Source organism: Scleropages formosus, chromosome 12, assembly GCF_900964775.1.
Source record: "Scleropages formosus chromosome 12, fSclFor1.1, whole genome shotgun sequence".
Classification (NCBI taxonomy): Eukaryota; Metazoa; Chordata; class Actinopteri; order Osteoglossiformes; family Osteoglossidae; genus Scleropages; species Scleropages formosus.
Window position 1 is genome coordinate 17,906,739 of NC_041817.1, and position 19,446 is coordinate 17,926,184.

Below are 19,446 nucleotides of genomic sequence, written 5' to 3' on the forward strand. Positions count from 1 at the left end.
AACGTGTAGAGGCACGCGGCAGTTTTTTTTTCTTTTTTTTTTTTTTTTTTTTCCAAAAAAACGGATCAGAATGCATCACCAGCCCACCGGTGTCTGGTTCCACACACTGTCAAACTCGACCGGAATAAATTTCTCCAGCCATCATTTCCGGTAATTAAAATCTTTATTCAATAAATAATCCTAAAACTGCCATGCCAATAGTAAACTTTAAAATGAAATAATAAAATAAAATCAGTAAGACCAACTAATATAAAGACTGCATGGCAGAACCTTTAAAACACTGAAAAATGTACCCCAAGGCTTAAAACTGTACATAATAAATTATTAAAAGGAAACTTACCTGTAACATTCACTCCTCAAGATGGGTGGTCCCCTGGCCTGTTCCCAGGGTGTTACCGTACGCCTTACCTACCGTTTGTGAGCGATTCCCTTTTCGCAACACGTCTCCCCTTTTGTTGTTTTTAGTGGGATAGGTGAATGATAAAATACATATACAGAATTAAAGCACAACATGCACCAACACAAAGAAAAAAAAAAACTAATCTACACTACACTAAACTAAAAATAATAAAGAACAATACATTAATAATTAGTACAAACACACCACACGCGTAGTCATTTATAGGTGACTACTTAAAAGTGCAAGAAGTGCTATAAATTATTAGGGAGCCACAGGTGCGGTTTTTGTCTGTAATAAAACACCTCAAAGAATATTGCAGTTTACTTCATTTTATAGCACCAACAACGCCATGTGGAGACAGTGCTTTTTTGGGGTGTTTTAAACTAGTTGTAATATGGCTAAATGGATAATATATACATAAAAATCTTTTTTTATTTTAAATTAATTGTAGTCATATATAAAATGTTTAGCAACCCTGAACAGTGAATGAATGAAGCTTCATCTCCATGGTCACACATTATTGGTTGTATAGATGGTAGCTAGAAGCTGATGAACCCATCAGAGATCAGGATCGAATGGGAGGTTGCAGAGACACACAAGGGTGTTTGCCAACCATGCATAGCAGCATGGGGGATGCGGTGGTGCTCTCCAGTGGGTCTGGGGTTTGAGTCCTGCTTGGGGTGCCTTGTGACAGACTGGCGTCCCGTCCTGAGTGTGTCCCCTCCCCCTCCAGCCTTATCCCCTGTGTTGCCGGGTTAGGCTCTGGCTCCCCGCGACCCCAAATGGGACAAGCGGTTCAGAGAGAATGTGTGTGTGCATGGCAGCATCCTACCTTATAATTATACATAAACATAAAATGTCTTTTAAAAAGACTATTGAATACAGAACATCCCATTCAAGTCACTATGGTTACAAGCAGACTACTTATTTGGCAAGGCACAGCATTACAGGCATTAGTCCCCAATATTCCCCACACCAGTTTCGATGTATTATTTAGTATATCTCTATAAAACTGACCCCACAATGTGGTTTTTGATTTTATTATTTTAAGCAAATTCATGCATACATTAACATTCATTCAGCTGTTGTTTTTCTCTAAGGTGATTTACAGTGTTAACGTACATGCAAGTATTTGCCCATTTATACAGCTGGATAATTTTTACTGCACCAGTTCAGAAACGGTATCATGATCAAGGTACTACAGCAGAAAGGCTGGATTTGAACCTGGCTTTAAAGGCACTGGCTTTAACCACTACCTACAGCCCCTGATAAAAATTTTTGTTGGGGTCCACATTAAGAAAAATTCAAAGGTTTTCTCTGAATAACAACACATGTCTCTAAGAATTGCCAAAGGAGGATTCTTCACGTTGCCAGCTGGCTGTCTGGAACATCTCATCTCGTTGTTCCTGGAGACCAAAACACACACACTGCATTCTTTACCCCTGACATCAGAGCTGTGACTATGGCCAGTCCGCCCAAGTGGTGTTTGTGTTCAACATCCAGTCCCTCTTTTTATCAGTATTGCACGTCTCTGAGACCAGTGGGGGTCTAGTGGGGGTTTATCATCAGCGAAGACCCCTTTCAGCATATCCCTAACTACTCTATAGATGAGTATCTCAGACAGGCACACAAACACCTCTGAAATTGTAGCTTTCTAGAACCATTAAACTTAGTGAGTCAAAATATGCATTTTTTACATTCCTCTGAGGCTACCAAGATAATTGAGGCATAGTGGATTTGCTGTGACTAATCTGACACTGGGACTGAGGAAGGGGTATGGAAGAAGAAGCTTGCCTGGTTCATTGTACCTGTAGCCTGACTGTACTCCAGCTGGCTAGTCCACCTTGGGCTGCACCCACACAGCATGAACGCAGAGCTGCTGGGTTGGAGGGAAGTGGATTACACCAAAGGACAGAGACATTTTTCATTCTTCCACGCCTTTGTTCCTCCTCCCCACCCTTTCTCTGGACTCAGAAGCAGCTTCTGAGGAAACGGATCTCGAGTTCCGAAATGGCTCTGCGTAGCTCAGCCGAGCGCGTCCTCCTCTGGCTCCGAGATAGCGAGGACAGCAGCGGGGCACGAGAGCAAGATGATCAGCGAGCGATCACACGTTGCACGGGCTGCGGTGCTGAAGGAAATGGACACAAGTGAAGGTTGCTCAAAACCCAGAAGGGGCTGCATTTGCACCTGTGAGCAAGTGTTTTTCATGGACTCCTTTAGAGAACAACTCTACATGCAGCTTAAAGAAGTGAGAAAATGTGAACTGTTTGTAAACCTGGTGGGATCCTCAGATATACTTCCTGTGAGAAAGTCAGACTTCACTTGCTGCAGGGAGAGGTATTTGATGTGAGGCCATTTGGGAGAATTGGAATCACTTTGATAAACACAAAAAGCAAAGTTGGGGGGGAAAAAAAAAAAAAAAAAACTACAGCCACCATGGCTGGGCAATGGAATGCAGCCCAGGGTCTTCAACTGGCTGATTCATCTCCCAGATGCTGCTGGCAGATACTGTTTGTCCAATGAAAACCTGTGTTGAGAATCACTGCTTTTATCCAAACTATCCAGATCAGCAGAGAGAAGGCAAAGATGTCAATTTAGCAAAAGCCACGGTAGTTCAGGGTGAAGCGATTAATCTAGAGGTCTAACATCCAGCCTGACCGAGAAGGGCCTGGGGTTGTGTTGGGGAATCACAACTAGTTGTTATTAATTTCTATTTAGCCAATGTCTTTGCTACAATGTTCAAAAAACTCTAGTAAGCTGCTTAGAAGACATAGCCATCCACGCAGCATGACAGTCTAACACACACACAGTGGTATTTAGATTCAAATTCACGTGAATCACATGACCTTGGATTCTGGGGGAAACGGACGCACCTGGAGGAAACCTACAGGAATACATAAAGAACATGAAAACACACAATGTCAGATGGTGACAAGGATTCCCCCGCAGTCCAGCGGCTTTCCATATCACCACAGTACACACTGATGGGCCCTGCGAATGAAGTTGGAACAAGCCGCACCTGTCGCCTCTTCCAGTCCCGTTTTACCGTTTTGTCGGTGACGGATGCCGTTGTGTGGGTGTCACGGAAAGTGTACTGTGCAGAACGTTATGCGATTCGTCCACGTTCGAGTCCCCAGAATTTATACTTAAACTCGAGCAGCAAAGGAACGACGATGCTAAACCGTACCGAACTTGGTAGCAGGAAGGCTGCGAGAAGGAGCCCTACAGCATTTTTAAAGGTGCTGAAAAGTTGTACTCTTAAACTCTTTCAAAAACATGAACAAATTTCACTTTTTGTACAACTGGATACAGTTTAAGAAAAATACATAATACACAAACTTCTCGTGTTATGAATGTTCAAGTCATCCAATTTCAAAGATAAACATATTTCAGATCATTACTTTTGTAAAATCTGTTGCCAAGCAAGTGTGATCTGTATGTTCTCAGTATTTTTTTTTTTTTTTTTTTTTTAGATATGCAGTATCTGAACTTTTTACAGACTAACTTGTAAATAAATCAAGGGATGTCTATTACTAAACTTTGGGTTATTGGTAAAAGTGACTCCGGATTCTCTAAAAAATAGTTATGAACAGACTTCTGATCCCTGTTGTGTTCGTGATGGATGAGGGTGATCTGAGCATATATTAAATATATGAACATTTATTCATTTAGCCAACACTTTTTTCCAACATGACTTACAACATTAAGGTATTTACAATTATTTGTCCATTTATACAGCTGGATAGTTTTTACTGGAGCAATTTTTGGGTAAGTACCTTACTCAAGGACACTACAGCTGGAGGTGAGACTTGAACCTGTGAGCTTTGGGTCCAAAGGCAGCGGCTCTAACCACTGTGTCCCTATATTAAAAACAGAACATTCAATGTAAAGTATGATAATCTGGAGCATCCAGTTACACACAAAAATGTCTTTTTTCTCACCAAAAATCCACTTGACAGCTGACAAGCATGACACACTGACAGCTGTCTCCTTTCTCAGGGTGCATCTGAAACAATCATTCCACTGCACACTCACCCACACACACACACACACAACACTGGAAAGTCACACTGCATTTAGATTTCTTTTTATTGTCATGATTATTGTCATCATGGATATTTCAGTCCTGTTTTTTTTCCTTACAGAGTGGAAAGGGGTGGGTGGGGGGTGCTGAAATGATGTAATGCATTTATTTTATTCCATTACAGACAGACTGCATCACTAACATAAACATGGCTGAAGCATTTCACACCGAATTACAGACCAACCCAAAGGATCAGCCTTTAAGAGACCCAAAGTAAGCATGAGACCCAAACGCAAAATTGCTTGGTAGCTGTGCCCAACCTCCATAAACTACATTCCTTTGAGGGAGGAATGAATACTTCTTATGAAGAACGTAAGGAAAAGTCAACTAGAAGTGAAAACATGGGCGAAGCAGACAAAAGTTAGCTGCCTGTGTTGCAAGCTGCTTCAGGGATCGAAGGCTCGTAGAGCACGTCAGCGCAGAGCCGCTGTGCCTTTGCCAAGGTCCAGCACAGTGCAAGTGGCCCAGGAGACAAACAAATGTCAATTCGTATCTCTTAAGAAAAGCGGAGCGGAGTGGAGAAAAGACACACCTTAAAATACTCCTTTTGCCTTCACGAGAAAGTTCTCAAAATGTACATGGGTTGGTAGTATTAAAAAAAAATTACAATTTCATTTCTAGGTGACAGACCAAAAGGAGGGGGACAGAATCAACTGTTAATAAAAACAAACTAAAATCAGGGATAAAAAGGTAACGCGGCAGCAGCCTACTTTCTCCACTGCCAACAAAAGCACAGAGTTCCGAGAGCGTCAGATTCCTGAGGTCCGGCTGTAGGCGAGAGCCAGCTCGGTATGCAATCTGATGGCCTAAAATCTCAGACCACGGATTCCTTTTGTCGCTAGCTAGCCATGCATTACGACTGGCCATTCTGCCACGAGTGCGAAATCTTCTGTGGAGCTCATGCACCGCCCATACCAAATATGTCCTCGTACTTGCTGCTAGTTTTCTTTACAGTTAATATCATTAATAAGAAACTATCAGGTCCTATATCCAAAACATAAGTGACGAGAGCCAACACAATGGCGCAATGCTTGGAGCTCTCGCTAAACTCCCTCAGAGCGCAAATGGATCACCTCATACACAGAATTATAGGAGTTCCGGCACTGTCTACGAAGCTTTCGAACCCAAAAAAGGCTTCTGTGGGCACGCTGAAAGGCAATGGGGTTGCCCTTAAGCCAAGGTGTGTGGCAGTGAAAATGGTGGAAAGAAAGAAAAGCCACTTCAGTACACTGGGCTGTGTGACCTCCTCACTTTGTTAGAACTGTCGGAGAAAAGGGGAGAACAAGCAGCGATATCAAGCTTTTTAACAAACGCAGAGAGAGCTGCTTTCTGCTCTGCCGTTGTCTCGCCAGGAAAGGCATTAAAACAGAAAACAGAGGTACTATTAAATAACCTTTCCAAAATTCCCCATGGATCAAGGCACAAGTTCTGCTCTGCATGTAAATGCCTGATCGCATCTGGACCGAAAACAAATAGATGGGGTGGGTTCATAAGGTACAGTACATTGGTAGTTGTGACCCCAGGCTCACCCTAGGAGGCAGCGGGTCATAAAAACAAAGGTCACACATAAAACCAATTATTTATATAAAATAAAAATAAAACAAAGTGGTGGTGAAATTGCAGTACTTCACGCAAGCGACATCCTGCCCAGTGGTGCCCTTATCCCAGGTAACACTCGGACACTTCTCCACAACCGTCCCAGCACCTTCACAGGGCTGAAAAAACACAAGAGCACTTCTCTGCAATTTGGCAATTCCTTTGGCTGCCTCTTCTCTGCACTCTTTATGAACTGCTACTCATGAACATCGCCATCAATATTAAATCACAGTTAATGTACGACTGGTTATAAGCATCAAAACACCCATCACAATTCTTATTTTTTGCACCTTTTTATCTTTAGTAAAATTTTATGATTGCTTGTGGTGGTTGTACCCAAGTTCTGCGAGGAGGCACCCCAGCCTGCCCGCTCCTTGCCCCGTCCTTTTCACAGGCCCAGGGCTATTGTATACTGCAGGAGGAGCAGCAGGGGTCGTCCTTGTCGGGCTGCGCCCCGGAGTCCATCTGGCGCACAATCTCCGCAAACAGCTCGTCCACCATGGTCTTGCTCTTGGCTGACGTCTCCATGAAGGGGCAGCCCCACTCCTGGGCCAGCGCCTGGCCCTCGCCCGACGACACCTCTCTTTCGCTCTCCAGGTCCACCTTGTTGCCCACCAGGATCACTGGTACCTTCTCATACCTGCAGATGACACACAAGCACGTGTGTTGGAGGTGGAGTCCCGCGAACACACCAGCGCCCCTGCGAGCCGTTACAACATTATCTTTTTTGTTTCCTAAAAACTTTTCTGCACACTGCGCTTTGATTCTGACAGTCAAGGCAGCGGTCAGTAAAGCGTGAACAGAAAAACGAAGGCAAACAGAAAACGTACAAAAAAAAGGCCATTAAGCACAATTCAAGCAATGTGTTCCAGGAATAATGAACAATGTACAGTGTAATTCACAGAAACCCGACTGTGTAATGGAGGAACTTTTACAGCCTCTGGCCACGGGCTGCCCTACTCCCTCACACTCGAGTGTTTCACAGGAGTGTGTGATGTAGTGCAATAATGGCCAGGGGACGGGGGGGTGGGCGGTTTTGCTGGCAGACAGGCCGCTATTCTTTGAACAGCCATGTTGGTCCAGGGCTGGCAGTGGGATAGGCATCGGTCGGCTCCACACCTGGCTGCCCAGAGCCCCGTCACACCCAGGTCTGCTCATTAATTAGGCGGCTCGCTGTTCAGCCAGGCTATTCCTGGCTGTAAACAAACAATGTTCTGGGGGGGGGGGGGGGCTCCAAATTTGAGCTTGTCAAGAAGAATTCTGGAACCACAAAAACCATTTAGAAACCTGATCTAGATTCCATAGATTAAAAACTTTCTAGAGTTTCCAGGGCTGATAACTTTGCACACAAAAAAAAAAAAAACTGACAGCTTATAAATGATTTCAAATATTTTCAAAGTTTTTGGCACTAATAAAAAATTAACCACTAAATAGTGTACAAGGACCTTTTTTAAATTTTTACTCACACACAATGCATTCAGTCTGTATCAGGGCTTCTGAATAACTTGCAAGAATAATTATATAATTGTTATCATATATACTGTATATATGTATTTATAATATTTTACTAAATATACAGTATACAAAGAATGAAGCCAAGCCACCAGTGTAGGACAGCACATGCAAACACTTCTAGATTCATTTTCTTATGTTTCTCCCATGAAATACTGATGGCCATAAATTACTGACATTTGCAAAGGGGGGGGGATCAGCTATCACCACGTTATTGAAGTACATATAGGACAAAACATGGTGACTGGGACTGGAAGATGAACATTAACATCGCCTACTAATCTAATCTTACGAGTTACAACTGTCGTGCCAGCAACAACGATGGAGATCTAAAATATATTTACTGTGATGTACAGTATGTACTACTGTGATTTACTGTGATTTCAGAGATCCACATTAAACTCTGACCTTGATGCTCCTACTTTTGTAGAGTCTAACACAGTGTCCCCATGTTCATCAAGATCTGCTTAATGTCTGGACTTTTATGGCCTTACAGAGAAATATTGATTCTCAAGTTATTTGAAATACTACTTTACTACAGCTAGAGAAGAACTGAGAGGGACTTGGAGAAGCAGTTTTGGGATGACCTAGACATGCAGTGTGTGTGGGGGGATGCCTTTAAAAGTTCAGAACTTCATTTAAGGTCAGCATCTTCTGAAGTATCGTGTCTGTTCTCAAATTAGTTGGATGAATCTTGAATTTGGGGGTCATGAGGCTCGCTGGAGAAGTGACAGCGACAGTTATACCTGCCACGCAGCAGTGACTGAGCCACCACACAACATCAGCAGTGACAGGGTATGACAGGGCATTGTGCTGTAAAGGTCACCAGGCTGCTCCAAGACACAGGCCATGCAGCCCTCGCTCACACCTTTCTTCTGTATAAAGGTCAGCTGTGTGCTGCAGCAGGGTGTGGAGAGGCAACAGAGGAATTCTGGGAAAAGGAAAGACTGAGCCTGTGCAGACTGGAGAGCCACATGCAGGTTGGTTCCACGGGTCCTGGCACAAGTCCATTCTCCAAGTGACACCAGTGAGAGCAGCTTTGATTCCCTGGCCAAGATGACACCAGGTTGACTCCAGGAAGGCTCCCATTGTTAGAGCACACAAATCTCTGAATCTGTGGGTGGCAGAGGTCCTTGCCTCTCTTGACCCTGGAGTCTCTTGGCTTTTTAAATATCTAAAGGTGCCATCATCTGTCACAGTGTAACACTGGAGAAGGGTGACAGGGAACGGGACGGGAGCCTCAGGGTTCCCATGGAGGACCGTAGCTGGAGTGCACGCTAGTGATAGCCTGTTGCCAAGATGCGGCAGATTAGGGCCTGTGCTGCCAGCCCATTCATGCGGGAGCCACCCTGGCGTGAATGGGTTGGAGAGCCTGCGATGCAGTAAAGATTACAATGTTGGAAAGCGTGCGCGTTTCAGAGAGAGGAAGGAAGAGCAGCTTACATTACGACACAATACTTCTTTCAGCCACTGCCTCCGAGGCTCTGTGTGACAGCGAGCATTTCGGCAGCGCAGATGAACGAGCGCAAAGCAGCCTCTCACACCAGCAGGCACGGTTTCCCAATAAACCAATCAATCCCTTCGCACGACAGGCAGCGGAGAGCAACAGAGGTGGGGAATTGGGGTTGCTAAGTCACTCATTTCATTCCAAATGTCAAGCACAAACTGCACCTCTATAGCCGGACCAGATCTTGGACCGTGTGCAGTGTGTCCCCTGTGCATCAGACCTCACATATCGCATCTATGCTGCCTTCAACCTCCTGACACGAACACCGAGGAAGAATGGCTACCACGCTACTAAGGGTGTGACTGAGCTTGACAGCATTTGAAATACGGGACTGCTGCTGGTCCGAGAGATAGACGAGCTGATCGCTGCCCATCGATGCAGACACACAAATTGGTTCAGTGCTGTTTGAAGAGCATCCTGTCCCATTCGCCACGTTTGGCTGCAGGTTGTGCCGCTTCTGTAAAGAAAAAAAACCATGAAAAAGGAGACATTCCTTCTCACAGCCCCGAAACAATTCCTTTGGCTTCTTTTACAGCCATAAGGTAACAGCCGGAAATGGCTTCTCTCTTCCTGTTTCCTCTAGGATGTCCTGAGACTGATAAGAACTCGGAGATGAAGAGATTGGAAGAAATCTCAGCCGGTTAGAAATTAAACCAGGAGGATGTAAGATTTAAAAAGCACCTGGAAACAACTCGGAGGAAGCCATGCGCTGCACAGGTCTGCGGTACTGAAACCCTGAAACTTCCGCAGATGTGGATAAACCGCTGTATTATTCATTAGTTATAATTTGGCGAGATTGTGATAGTGCCATGTCTGCTAAAGGATGGCCAAACGTTACTCCGACAGGCAACTATTGTTCTGTAATGGGAATGTCGATGATGAGGGGGAATTACGCAGAGTCGTCCTCAAACAAGTAGCGACACAAAGCTCATGCTGAAGATGCTGGTGGTTGCATGCTTAGCCTTTTAAAGATTATGTGACTAAGCCCAGCAGCAATGGCGGAAGACACCTTAGGAATAGAGCCAAATGGAGAGTCTCCGGGGAGGTGTTTAGCTGCTGGCCCTGCTGCGCAGCCAGTTGAGAGCCAGAGGACACAGGGAGTTATGGGCTAGAAAACTAACCGATATGGCTGGTGTGCGAGCACCGCTTTGCAGACAACGTTCAAAATAAACGGTTAAAGGGATCGGCAGGTGGTTTGGTGACTAAAGAACTGGACTGGTAATCGGCTAAATGCTTTTCACCATCTTTTAAGAGGATACTGAAGCTGTTAAATCCTTGACCCAAACTGCTCCACTTAACGCCGAGCTTTAAAACAGTACAACACATAACCAAGTTTCAGCCTGAACTTTTCCCTCCATGTTTCGATCTGTTCAACAGGTCTAAGTAACACCGTGTGAGTAATACAAAGACTGATATTCTTGACTGAATATGCAGGGTATTCTAATTTCAGTATAAATAAGAGTAAGTAAATAAAGCAGAAAACCACTGACCGTTTGAGGTCTCCTGGTCAATAACACCGCATTTCGTTGCCATCACAACACCGCTTTTTAAAAAAAGCATCTAATTTTTTTCTGATGACAACGGTATAATTACGATCTACAAGCTACAATCACTGTCACTACACGTTGGACAAGTACAGTGCTTCTGTCACAGCCAGCTGGGTAACTGCACTCCAATCTGTGTACAGGCTGCCAATGGGAGCCGGTGTCTGACAGGGAGTAGGAGGGATGTCTTCCCTCGGCAGAGGCAGCAATAGCTGTGAAGACTGTGTTGTATGCAGCTTTTACACAGGAACTGGCAGGGACTCCAGTACAGAGCCTCCAAAAACGGCAAATCGATTAGCAGCCTCCTACACCCCAGAAGAAGCCCACAAAGCAAGACACGTACATTTCAAACCTTTCTACAAAAATAATAAAAAAAAAAAAAAAGGGCACTAGCTCCTCTGTTGGAAAGTAGGCACTCTGCCACAAGTATGTACAACCTTGAATGCAAGGGTCACTTTGGATAGTGGGCCAGAATCAAAGGGTGTGTTCACTCATGCAACTCATATAAAGTATTGCACACATGGCAAAATAACAGCAGTTTCTTCCAGAAGCTGCTCGGTAACTGACATCCACTTGCCACCTGATTCAAAACCTAAAGACTTTCCCCACAAAATCATTAGGGAACACGAGTTCAACCTTACTGACTGAGTCTACTACATGCAGCATCCGAACAGCGGTTCCTCATGCGCAGTACAACACCGATTGTGGTCAGGGTCGGGTTGGGTTGGGGAACAGCTGCCTCAGCTTTGATCTGCAGCCTTAAGATGTCGGATGGAACGGCTCCATGAAGGGGCCACTGTGAGGTCAGCACAGAAAAGCAACACAACAGAATGGATCCAATCTGGCAAACATCAGAAGGCCCTGCCGGTCCCTGGGGCAGCTGGGTTTTCTCATGGAGTGCGGGCTGTCATTTCATCACATGCTCACTCCTCTTTTAATAGAGTCTTTTCGTCTGCACTCCAGACCATGTCCTTAGTCGCTTGGCCGAAGTAATCTCTGCACATCAGTGAACTCCAAGCACATGGTGGAAGTTAATAAGACCTGCATCTCCTGCCATCAAGAGTAAGGGACTCTGATAGCAGCTTGAGACACCGACAGGTTGTGACATCTCACTGACTGAAGAGGACACATTCAGATGCAACAGAACCATACAAGGTCTGGTGTGGTTGACCAATTGGTCTTCAGCAAGACAATTCTGGAAAACAGGAAAGTCCACAAAGACCCGGTTGTAGGGATAATCCAAAACCTGTTCTGGTTCAAGACAAATCAGTTGTAATCACATAGTGTAACTGATGACCAGTGAGCTCCACTCACACGTGGACTATGGTGCGTGCCTTGATCACCAATGACGACGAGCTCTGATCTATGATTTCCTCTAGCATGGGTTACTCGCAAGCCCATGTCCGCAGTCTAATTTCTTGCCATGAGCACCAAGTATTGTGGAGAACCGAAACAGATAACGAATTCAGGATGGGATGTACAATTCTACACAGAAGGTCCAGATTCTCACTGCATATCATGCTCATACCTCCAAGAACCACCAGTGATTTACTGTAGGCTAAGAGACAGAAAGAGCACAAAGCACCATCCTGTTACATTCGAGCCTTCAGAGCAGAGGGGAAAAAGGAAAGCATCATGTGAGTTCTGCACTGTGCTTCAAAAAAACAGTCCACTACATACAAAGGACTGAAATTAGACACTGTCATTTTATGCGGTGTTTAGTAGGCATATGTATCTGTTCGTTTTGCGCCAACCCCCCGAATGCCAGGGTTTCAGACATGCAGGCAAGGCTTTGACCGTATGAAGATCTGAACAGACTGCAGTCCTAAAGACTACCTAACCTTCAGCAACTCTACCAAAATACCAACATTTTTCCTATTTGTAATGTCACCATGTGTAAAAGGGTTGGGAAGCCATGTGGCTTTTAACCACAAGAGGTTATTTTCTCCTGTACCAGCCTTAGGAGTTTCATTTTCAATCCTTCATGGCCTTCGACATACTTTTTTTTTTTTAAGCAGGTACTGTTACTACAAATGCTACTTGCTACTTTGTATTTTCGTGCTACCCCATGTGAAGTGCTTTTCAGCACTGGTTATTATATTTAAAAAAAAAAAAAAAAAAAATCTATCCTTGAAAATCACAAATATGTCATTGATTATAGATAATGTAAGATATTCATGTCAGTGAAAACATATGGGAGATTAAAAAAAATACAATTCTTCCCCAATGAATATTCCGCAGGGAAGGGTTGGGGATAGAGAACGTGGCATGGCTTGCAGGCGGTGGGAGCCCCAAGGGAGCGGCACAGCCCATGGCTCACACCCAGCAGCAGCTGGCTCACACCTGTACTGCTCCAGAAATCGCAAGGCACGCAGGCCGTCGAGGGAGCCTGCCAGGCCTATCTGGAGCAGTCCCAGATCCTGAAGAGCTTAGCTTCCTTAGATTTATCTTAATTCGTCTTAAGTACACCCATTCCTTGATGTTCAAATTAAAAATATTCAACTCTACAAAGCCATTGAATTCACACCTTTAAATACAATTTAGGATCAATATTTTTACAGATACAAAGAGATACAACCTTGCTCTGGTTTCCTCCCACAGTCCAAAGACATGCGTTTCAAGTTGAATGGTGAGCGAACTGCCTGTAGAATGAGTGTGTATGTGTTTACCCTGTGACGGACAGGTGTCCCGCCCAGGGTGTACACCCCCAGCCTTGTGCTTGAAGGTTAGGCGCTATACCACTATGACCATGACAAGTAAAAGAAAGTGAGTGAGAAGTAATCATCATATTATATTTTATATATTTTAGTCATATTCCTTCTTTTATCTTCACCATAAATACTGTACATAAATATATGTACATACAGTACTATATTTTATTAGAGTATTTGTAACTGATAAGAGCTGGGAATTTTGTTATTGTATTCACTTTTGATATAGGAATAATAATAATAATAATAATAATAATAAGATGTGTTATTGTATTGTGAGTTATTAGGTGATTTTGGGGGTGTATTTGGGTCCTGCTTGAAATGATTTTGAGTTTTCTCCATAAGTTGTAATGGTACGCATCATTCTGATTTACAAATTACTGCTTAGTGCATTTTCAGGGTCAAATTAGGTTTTTAAACTAAGGAATTGATGTTGAAAGACAACCTCACTCTAAACCATCTGCACCAGAAGTTAAACTAACCTTTTGAAACTTTACAGCTTTCCAATTTTTTAACAACATGGAAAAAACATATAGGAGAGAACTGGTCACCTCTCAATGATGCATACCTACTGTTTTTAAAAACAAGCAAGGCAAGAAACTGTGTGTTTACCTGCCAGCATGAGCTGGTCTATGAAGTGTTGCAAAAGGGAGAACATATTTGAGATTGACCACTGCAGAAATAAACTGTCAGGAATTCCTTGAAACCTATAAATCACCAGCTTGGAGACTCATCCCTTAAATATAGCAGGGAGAAAATGTTGTGTTTATTTTTCCTGTCTAAATTTATTTCAGAAGGATGTTTAGTTCTGAGAAGGCATGGTTCACTCCAGCTGAAACAATGATCTCACTGGCAAGCACCCAAGTATAGTGGAGAATGTGAGCATTTCTATAGACGAAAAAAATTCCAAAACCAAGATCTCGCTGGACTAAAAGGACGAGTCTGCATTTTGGGGGTTATCCCCTCCCACCGCTGTGCTGCTCTCTAATGCAAATGATGAAGAGAAGCCAAGAAAAGCCATAAATCTAGACCCTAAAAATGCCGAAAGGTACATCAAACAGAATGTGATTTAACAAATCTGACTGGAGTAGTGAGTTATATGCTATAAAGTGGCTCTTTTAAAATAGATCATGGCCAATCAAGAAAGGGTGTGGAAATGGAATCGCAAGTTTTAGTCGTCTGAAAAATTAAAACACTTGTTTTTCCCCTGTCCATAATAACTAACTAGTTTATTATATAGTTCAAGCAAATAGAATGCACACAAGAACCACACTTCTTGTACTTGATACTTCCCAAGGTATTGTCCCCCCCAACACTCATAATTAAAAGAAACTCAAAACCAGGTGTCTAAACCCAATCCTACTCCAAACGATCTTAACACAGAAATGCGCACATGAAATTTCCTCCACAAAGAGCAGAGGAACAAGTTGTTCACAGTCTGGATTCCTACGTGGATTAATGTTTGCGTGAACAGCTACACCCAAACGACTACACGGAGAAGCAGACTCATAATACCATCTAGTAGCAGGTAAGAAAGGGGGGACAAAACACGCAAGTGATGGATTCGCTACTGAAGGGGGCTTCTATAAAAAATAATTTAGGTTGAAACAAAAGCTTGTCTGTGTCAGAGAGTGCCTGACTTCCGTGAACGACATCACCAAGGCATCTGAAAAGAAAAGTGCTACAAAACCTCTGCTGTGGTTCTGGCAGGACATGGGCTTCACTAGAACTCATCTTGAAGGCGTCATTTCCATAGGTCATGCCGGGACAGAGAGGTCCCACCCCATTCTCCACCTGCACAATAAGAGTCACGAAAACTGTTTCAACTTGCTTAAGATTAAATAAATGAACAGCCAATTAAGATCATCAAGGCATCAACACTGCTGCCAGGAAATGACATATTGGAAGTCATATACCATAAAACCCTTATAACACAGAGAAACAATGACCTCATTCTTACACATCTCTTCCCTGCACATTCTCTGCCAAAAATTCTAATGTGGACTGAAGTCTTTGCAGTCTAATGTTATCCTGATGTTTCCTTGGCTTGAGAAAAAGCAAAATTCCATTATGTTCTGGTGAGTGGACACATTTAAGCAGTGTTAGCAGCTGGTAGTGTCAGCCAGCCATTATCCATATGACAGCTGAACCACCCTTTGGGTCCTCGTGTAAGCAAGATGTACCCTACCTCTTGTTTGGGCAATACTACAAAATACGGCACCCCGTCATCTCCCAGCGAGTGCCGCAGATAGTCCCCTGACCCGGAGGAGAAACGTCAAAACCGACATGGCTCTAAAGTCCTCCGGAATTGTAGAAGAGCATGTGCATCTTGCCAAAACGCACCGTTTCTGTTCTCACTGCAGAACCACCAGCACTGCAAGGGATCCATAACACATCCCATTAAATGACTTCCGCAATTTAGTGGTATGTAATGTAGCCAACAGGACCACGGGCCATCCCATGCAGAGGGCACAGATCCAGCTGTCGCATGGTAAATGTGAAATGGCCCAGATGTTACCACCCATCAACATTCAATGATCTCAAGTTGAAGATGCAAAACAGGAAAAAGACAGGAAAGAACATTGCAGTTATAGGTGCTGCACTTCTAATAGCATCAAAATGAGAGGGTGAGGCCAAAAAAAAATTGTAGCTTTTCACATGGAGTACAGTGATCACTGGGCAATAAACCACTTGTTTGCTTCAAAATACAACTAGAGCATGTCACGGAGCACTGCAGGAATGAGACTTCTGACCAAAAAAAACTACAACTGATTAAAAAGCCACTCAACCTTATATATGTATTCCCTATTAGTGGATATTTTAAATAAATGAATTTAAAAAAAAAAACTAACATTCTGAACCATAGCAATTGCTGTGCATGGCAAAATTGGCAGCCTTTATTAGAACACTGCATTTTAACTTTTTCAGAGTAGTGAAAAAAATTGCCTCCTTTACCATACGAATAAAATATCCGAAGACAAATGATGAAACACCCAGCAACAGATGTATATTTATACTATTTTGCTCATTACCAACAAATGTTGTGTTTAAATACTACTTGCCCTTAACAAGTCCCAGTGTTGCCCTATCAATATCATCTGCTCTTCAACAGCAGAGTACCTTGGGGTTTGGGCCCAGAGTTCTGCAAGGATGAAGGCAGACAGCATTTAAATCTTACTGGATATCTAATAGAAACCAAGTCCTTTTTCCTTTCATTTCTGCCTAAATTGCGGTACCAAGAAACCGAGGCCTCCACCCTGCGGTGCACCATCTGGGCTGCAAGAGACACAGAGAAGCCACCCAAAAAATGGAAAAAAAGAACTGAGCAAAGCTGACCAACATAGCAGCACGCTGACAATCCGCTGAGCGGAACTGCCGATACAACAGTGCGGACTGCCCATCCACTTAGGGCAGTGATGGAAAGCGCTCACTTCTTCACACTGCTGCTCTCCGTGACATAATTCTTATTATACACCACTTGCATAGATCACAATTTTAATTAAGGAATCAATCTTAAGCACCTTAATGATAAAACACAAACTCCCCACACTGAGACTGAACTCATGTCTTTCAGGTACCAGTCCAGGTCCTTAATGACTGCAATAAAAATGTAATTCACTTGCATTCACATTCTGGCTTTTGTGCAATTGTATTTATATTCTTGAAACATTTTCATGATGCTTTTCCCCGAAGTGACTTACAATGTCACGCAACCTACAGTTATTTACCCACTTGTACAGCTGGGTAATATTTATTGGAACAATTCAGGGTAAGTACTTTGCTCAAGGGTACTGCAGCAGGAGGTGAGATTTGAACCTGCAACCTCCGAGTCCAAAGCTGGCAACTCTAACAACTACACAACCCGCTGCCCTTACGATAAGGGCAAGGATGTTTTAACTCTGTCCAACAGCAGTACGCTCTCCGAACCCTCGTTCCCTTTTCCAAGATTATCTCCTTGGGGGTCAGACATGCGTGCAGGTTTCGTTCATGCAATAATTCAATCAAACACACATGTGATATCATGCACTCGTGGCTGCTGAAGGAACCCGTTGTCACGAGTTTACTGCCAACGCTCAGGGTCGTGGAAGAAATCACAGATGGCAGACCCTCACCTCAGCCTTCTGAAACAAGACCGACAGTTTCGATGGGCACACAACACGCAAAGGCCACGTACTGGAATGTCGGGGGCAGGGGAATCGGACCCCCCGCGAAAGCCAAGAAGCAGGAAACTAGTAACTCAAATAAGACGAATATCACGAAACGGTACAATCGCACGTTCTTCGCGCTTTGCTTACTTTTACTCTTGACTAGCGAAATGTTTTCAAAAGAATTTTAAGAGCACATTTGGAAGAAGCTCTGCATAACCAGAGCAGTGCGAGCTGGCCCGGACAGACATCTAACTACTGTAGTGGCAGTGCAGACATCTGATGGCGCCGTAGAGTGTGTAGAGCTGCTGCCGTTGGACCCAAAGGTCACGGGTTCGAATCCCACTTTCAGTTGTAGTACCCTTGAGCAAGGTACTCACCCTAAATTGCTCCAGTAAAAATCAGCCAGCTGTGTAAATGGGTAAATAATTGTAACCTTCACATCGCTTGGAGAAAAGTGCCACCTAAATGAAGAAATGTAAGGCGAACACTTCGTAAAACTTGAGCGGGCCTCTAACACAGGCACAGCCAGCGCACCCATCACGGTGGCTCCTTCCTTCCACCTACCTTTTGACTCTGATGATCTGATCCCTCATGGGCTTGATGTCCTGGAAGCTCTGCTGGTTCACCAGGCTGTAGACCAGGATGAAGCCCTGGCCGTTCTTGATGTAGAGGTCCCTCATGGAGGCGAACTGCTCGGTGCCGGCCGTGTCCAGGATCTCCAGCACGGAGGGTGACGAGTCCACCTCGATCTCCTTGCGGTAGAAGTCCTCGATGGTGGGGTCGTACTTCTCGATGAAGGTCCCGGTGACGAACTGCACGGTGAGGGCGGATTTCCCGACGCCGCCGCTGCCGAGCACCACCACCTTGTACTCGCGCATTTCTCCGCCAAATGGACGAGGACGATGAATTGTGAGGCGATTATAAAGCCAGAGAAAGACAGAAGGGCAACAGATGAAGAGGAGCGGACCTCAGCAGGCTGCCGGCGACATCCGAGGGAACAAAGCTCGGGCAAAGCGCTGCATTTAGGGAGACAAACAGAAGAAGGGGGGGACTGACCGACCGACCGGGGCGCGCACGCGGCACGGGCTGGGAGCGGAGAGCGAACAGGACTCAGGAGCCACACGACTGAACTACGCGGCACCCAGCGCGCGCGCCTCCTCGCACGAGCCGCACCACCGCCGGCCGAAGTCGCTCATTTCCAGAGGAAACCCGTAGTCAACACTTCTTCGTAACACCTCGCTGCTTGCTGCTCAGCTCACCATCCTAGTGCCGCGTTTCAAAACTTGCCCCAATCATGATGAGAGCCGGCGGTGGTTGGTTTTTTGTGGCGAGACCCGAGAGCGACAAACAACATGCAGCGCTCATTAGTTTCGATTTGAAAGATGCAAGGGCGTCTACTGTATTTTAGCACAGACAACAGTCTGGAAAAAATGGTGAAAATAAGTTCAGGCTTTGTGATCCTAGCTCATCCTCTTTCTTCATCCCTCAGTCTGTGTCTCAGTCCCAGGCCACCCACTCCCGGCCGCCATGCTTTTCTGGTGGAGATTCAACGCCGCGGAATCGACCAACCAAGAGGCCAGCTTCCCTCTCGGCTTCCGTAGAGGGGTGGAGCTTATTTTGAGTGACGGACGTGTGAAGCGTCCAATGGCTCGCTGCAATCGCCAGAAGATCTGCTCACTTCCCTTCAGCTCTGACACAGAGAACCGATGTTCGAGTTCAGTGGGCGGTTTAGGCTCGCCTGATTGTTAGACATAAAATATGACGTCATCATAGCTATTCTCCAATCGCTGCCTCAGTTTTAAGGCGTCTCCAAGAGACAAAAAAATGCGGTGGATGCTGTTTCTATGGTAACATAAACAGCCAGGTCACCACGGACTGGAAGGATTCTGTCAGTGTGGCCAAGGTGATTACAGTAACAATGTAAAATACGTTAGGTCGTTTCGT

At 44.6% G+C, this 19,446-nt stretch overlaps 1 protein-coding gene across 2 annotated transcripts; it reads right to left on the bottom strand.

Moving 5' to 3' along the window:
• Window positions 1–4,477: 4,477 nt before the first annotated feature.
• Window positions 4,478–19,073, bottom strand: LOC108930370 (ras-related protein Rap-2a-like). 2 transcript variants are annotated; one of them, XM_018745581.2, is made up of 3 exons: window positions 18,067–19,073; window positions 9,383–9,556; window positions 4,478–6,720 (listed from the first exon to the last, which is right to left on the bottom strand). In XM_018745581.2, the coding sequence occupies exons 1-3, from the start codon at window positions 18,378–18,380 to the stop codon at window positions 6,483–6,485; spliced, it is 726 nt and encodes a 241-aa protein (XP_018601097.1). In that variant the 5' UTR covers window positions 18,381–19,073; the 3' UTR covers window positions 4,478–6,482. The 2 variants fall into 2 exon arrangements, with proteins under 2 accessions (XP_018601097.1, XP_018601105.1); XM_018745589.2 differs by lacking the exon at window positions 9,383–9,556.
• Window positions 19,074–19,446: the final 373 nt, after the last annotated feature.

Bases quoted from the DNA above. Each gene is read 5' to 3' on its own strand.
- LOC108930370 (XM_018745581.2), bottom strand. From the start codon at position 18,380: ATGCGCGAGTACAAGGTGGTGGTGCTCGGCAGCGGCGGCGTCGGGAAA. The intron at 9,557-18,066 runs GTAGGTGGAAGG...TTTTCTTTACAG, and splicing joins CAGATCATCAGAGTCAAAAG to AAGCGGCACAACCTGCAGCC. The intron at 6,721-9,382 runs GTAGCCATTCTT...TGTCATCTGCAG, and splicing joins GTCACACCCTTAGTAGCGTG to GTATGAGAAGGTACCAGTGA.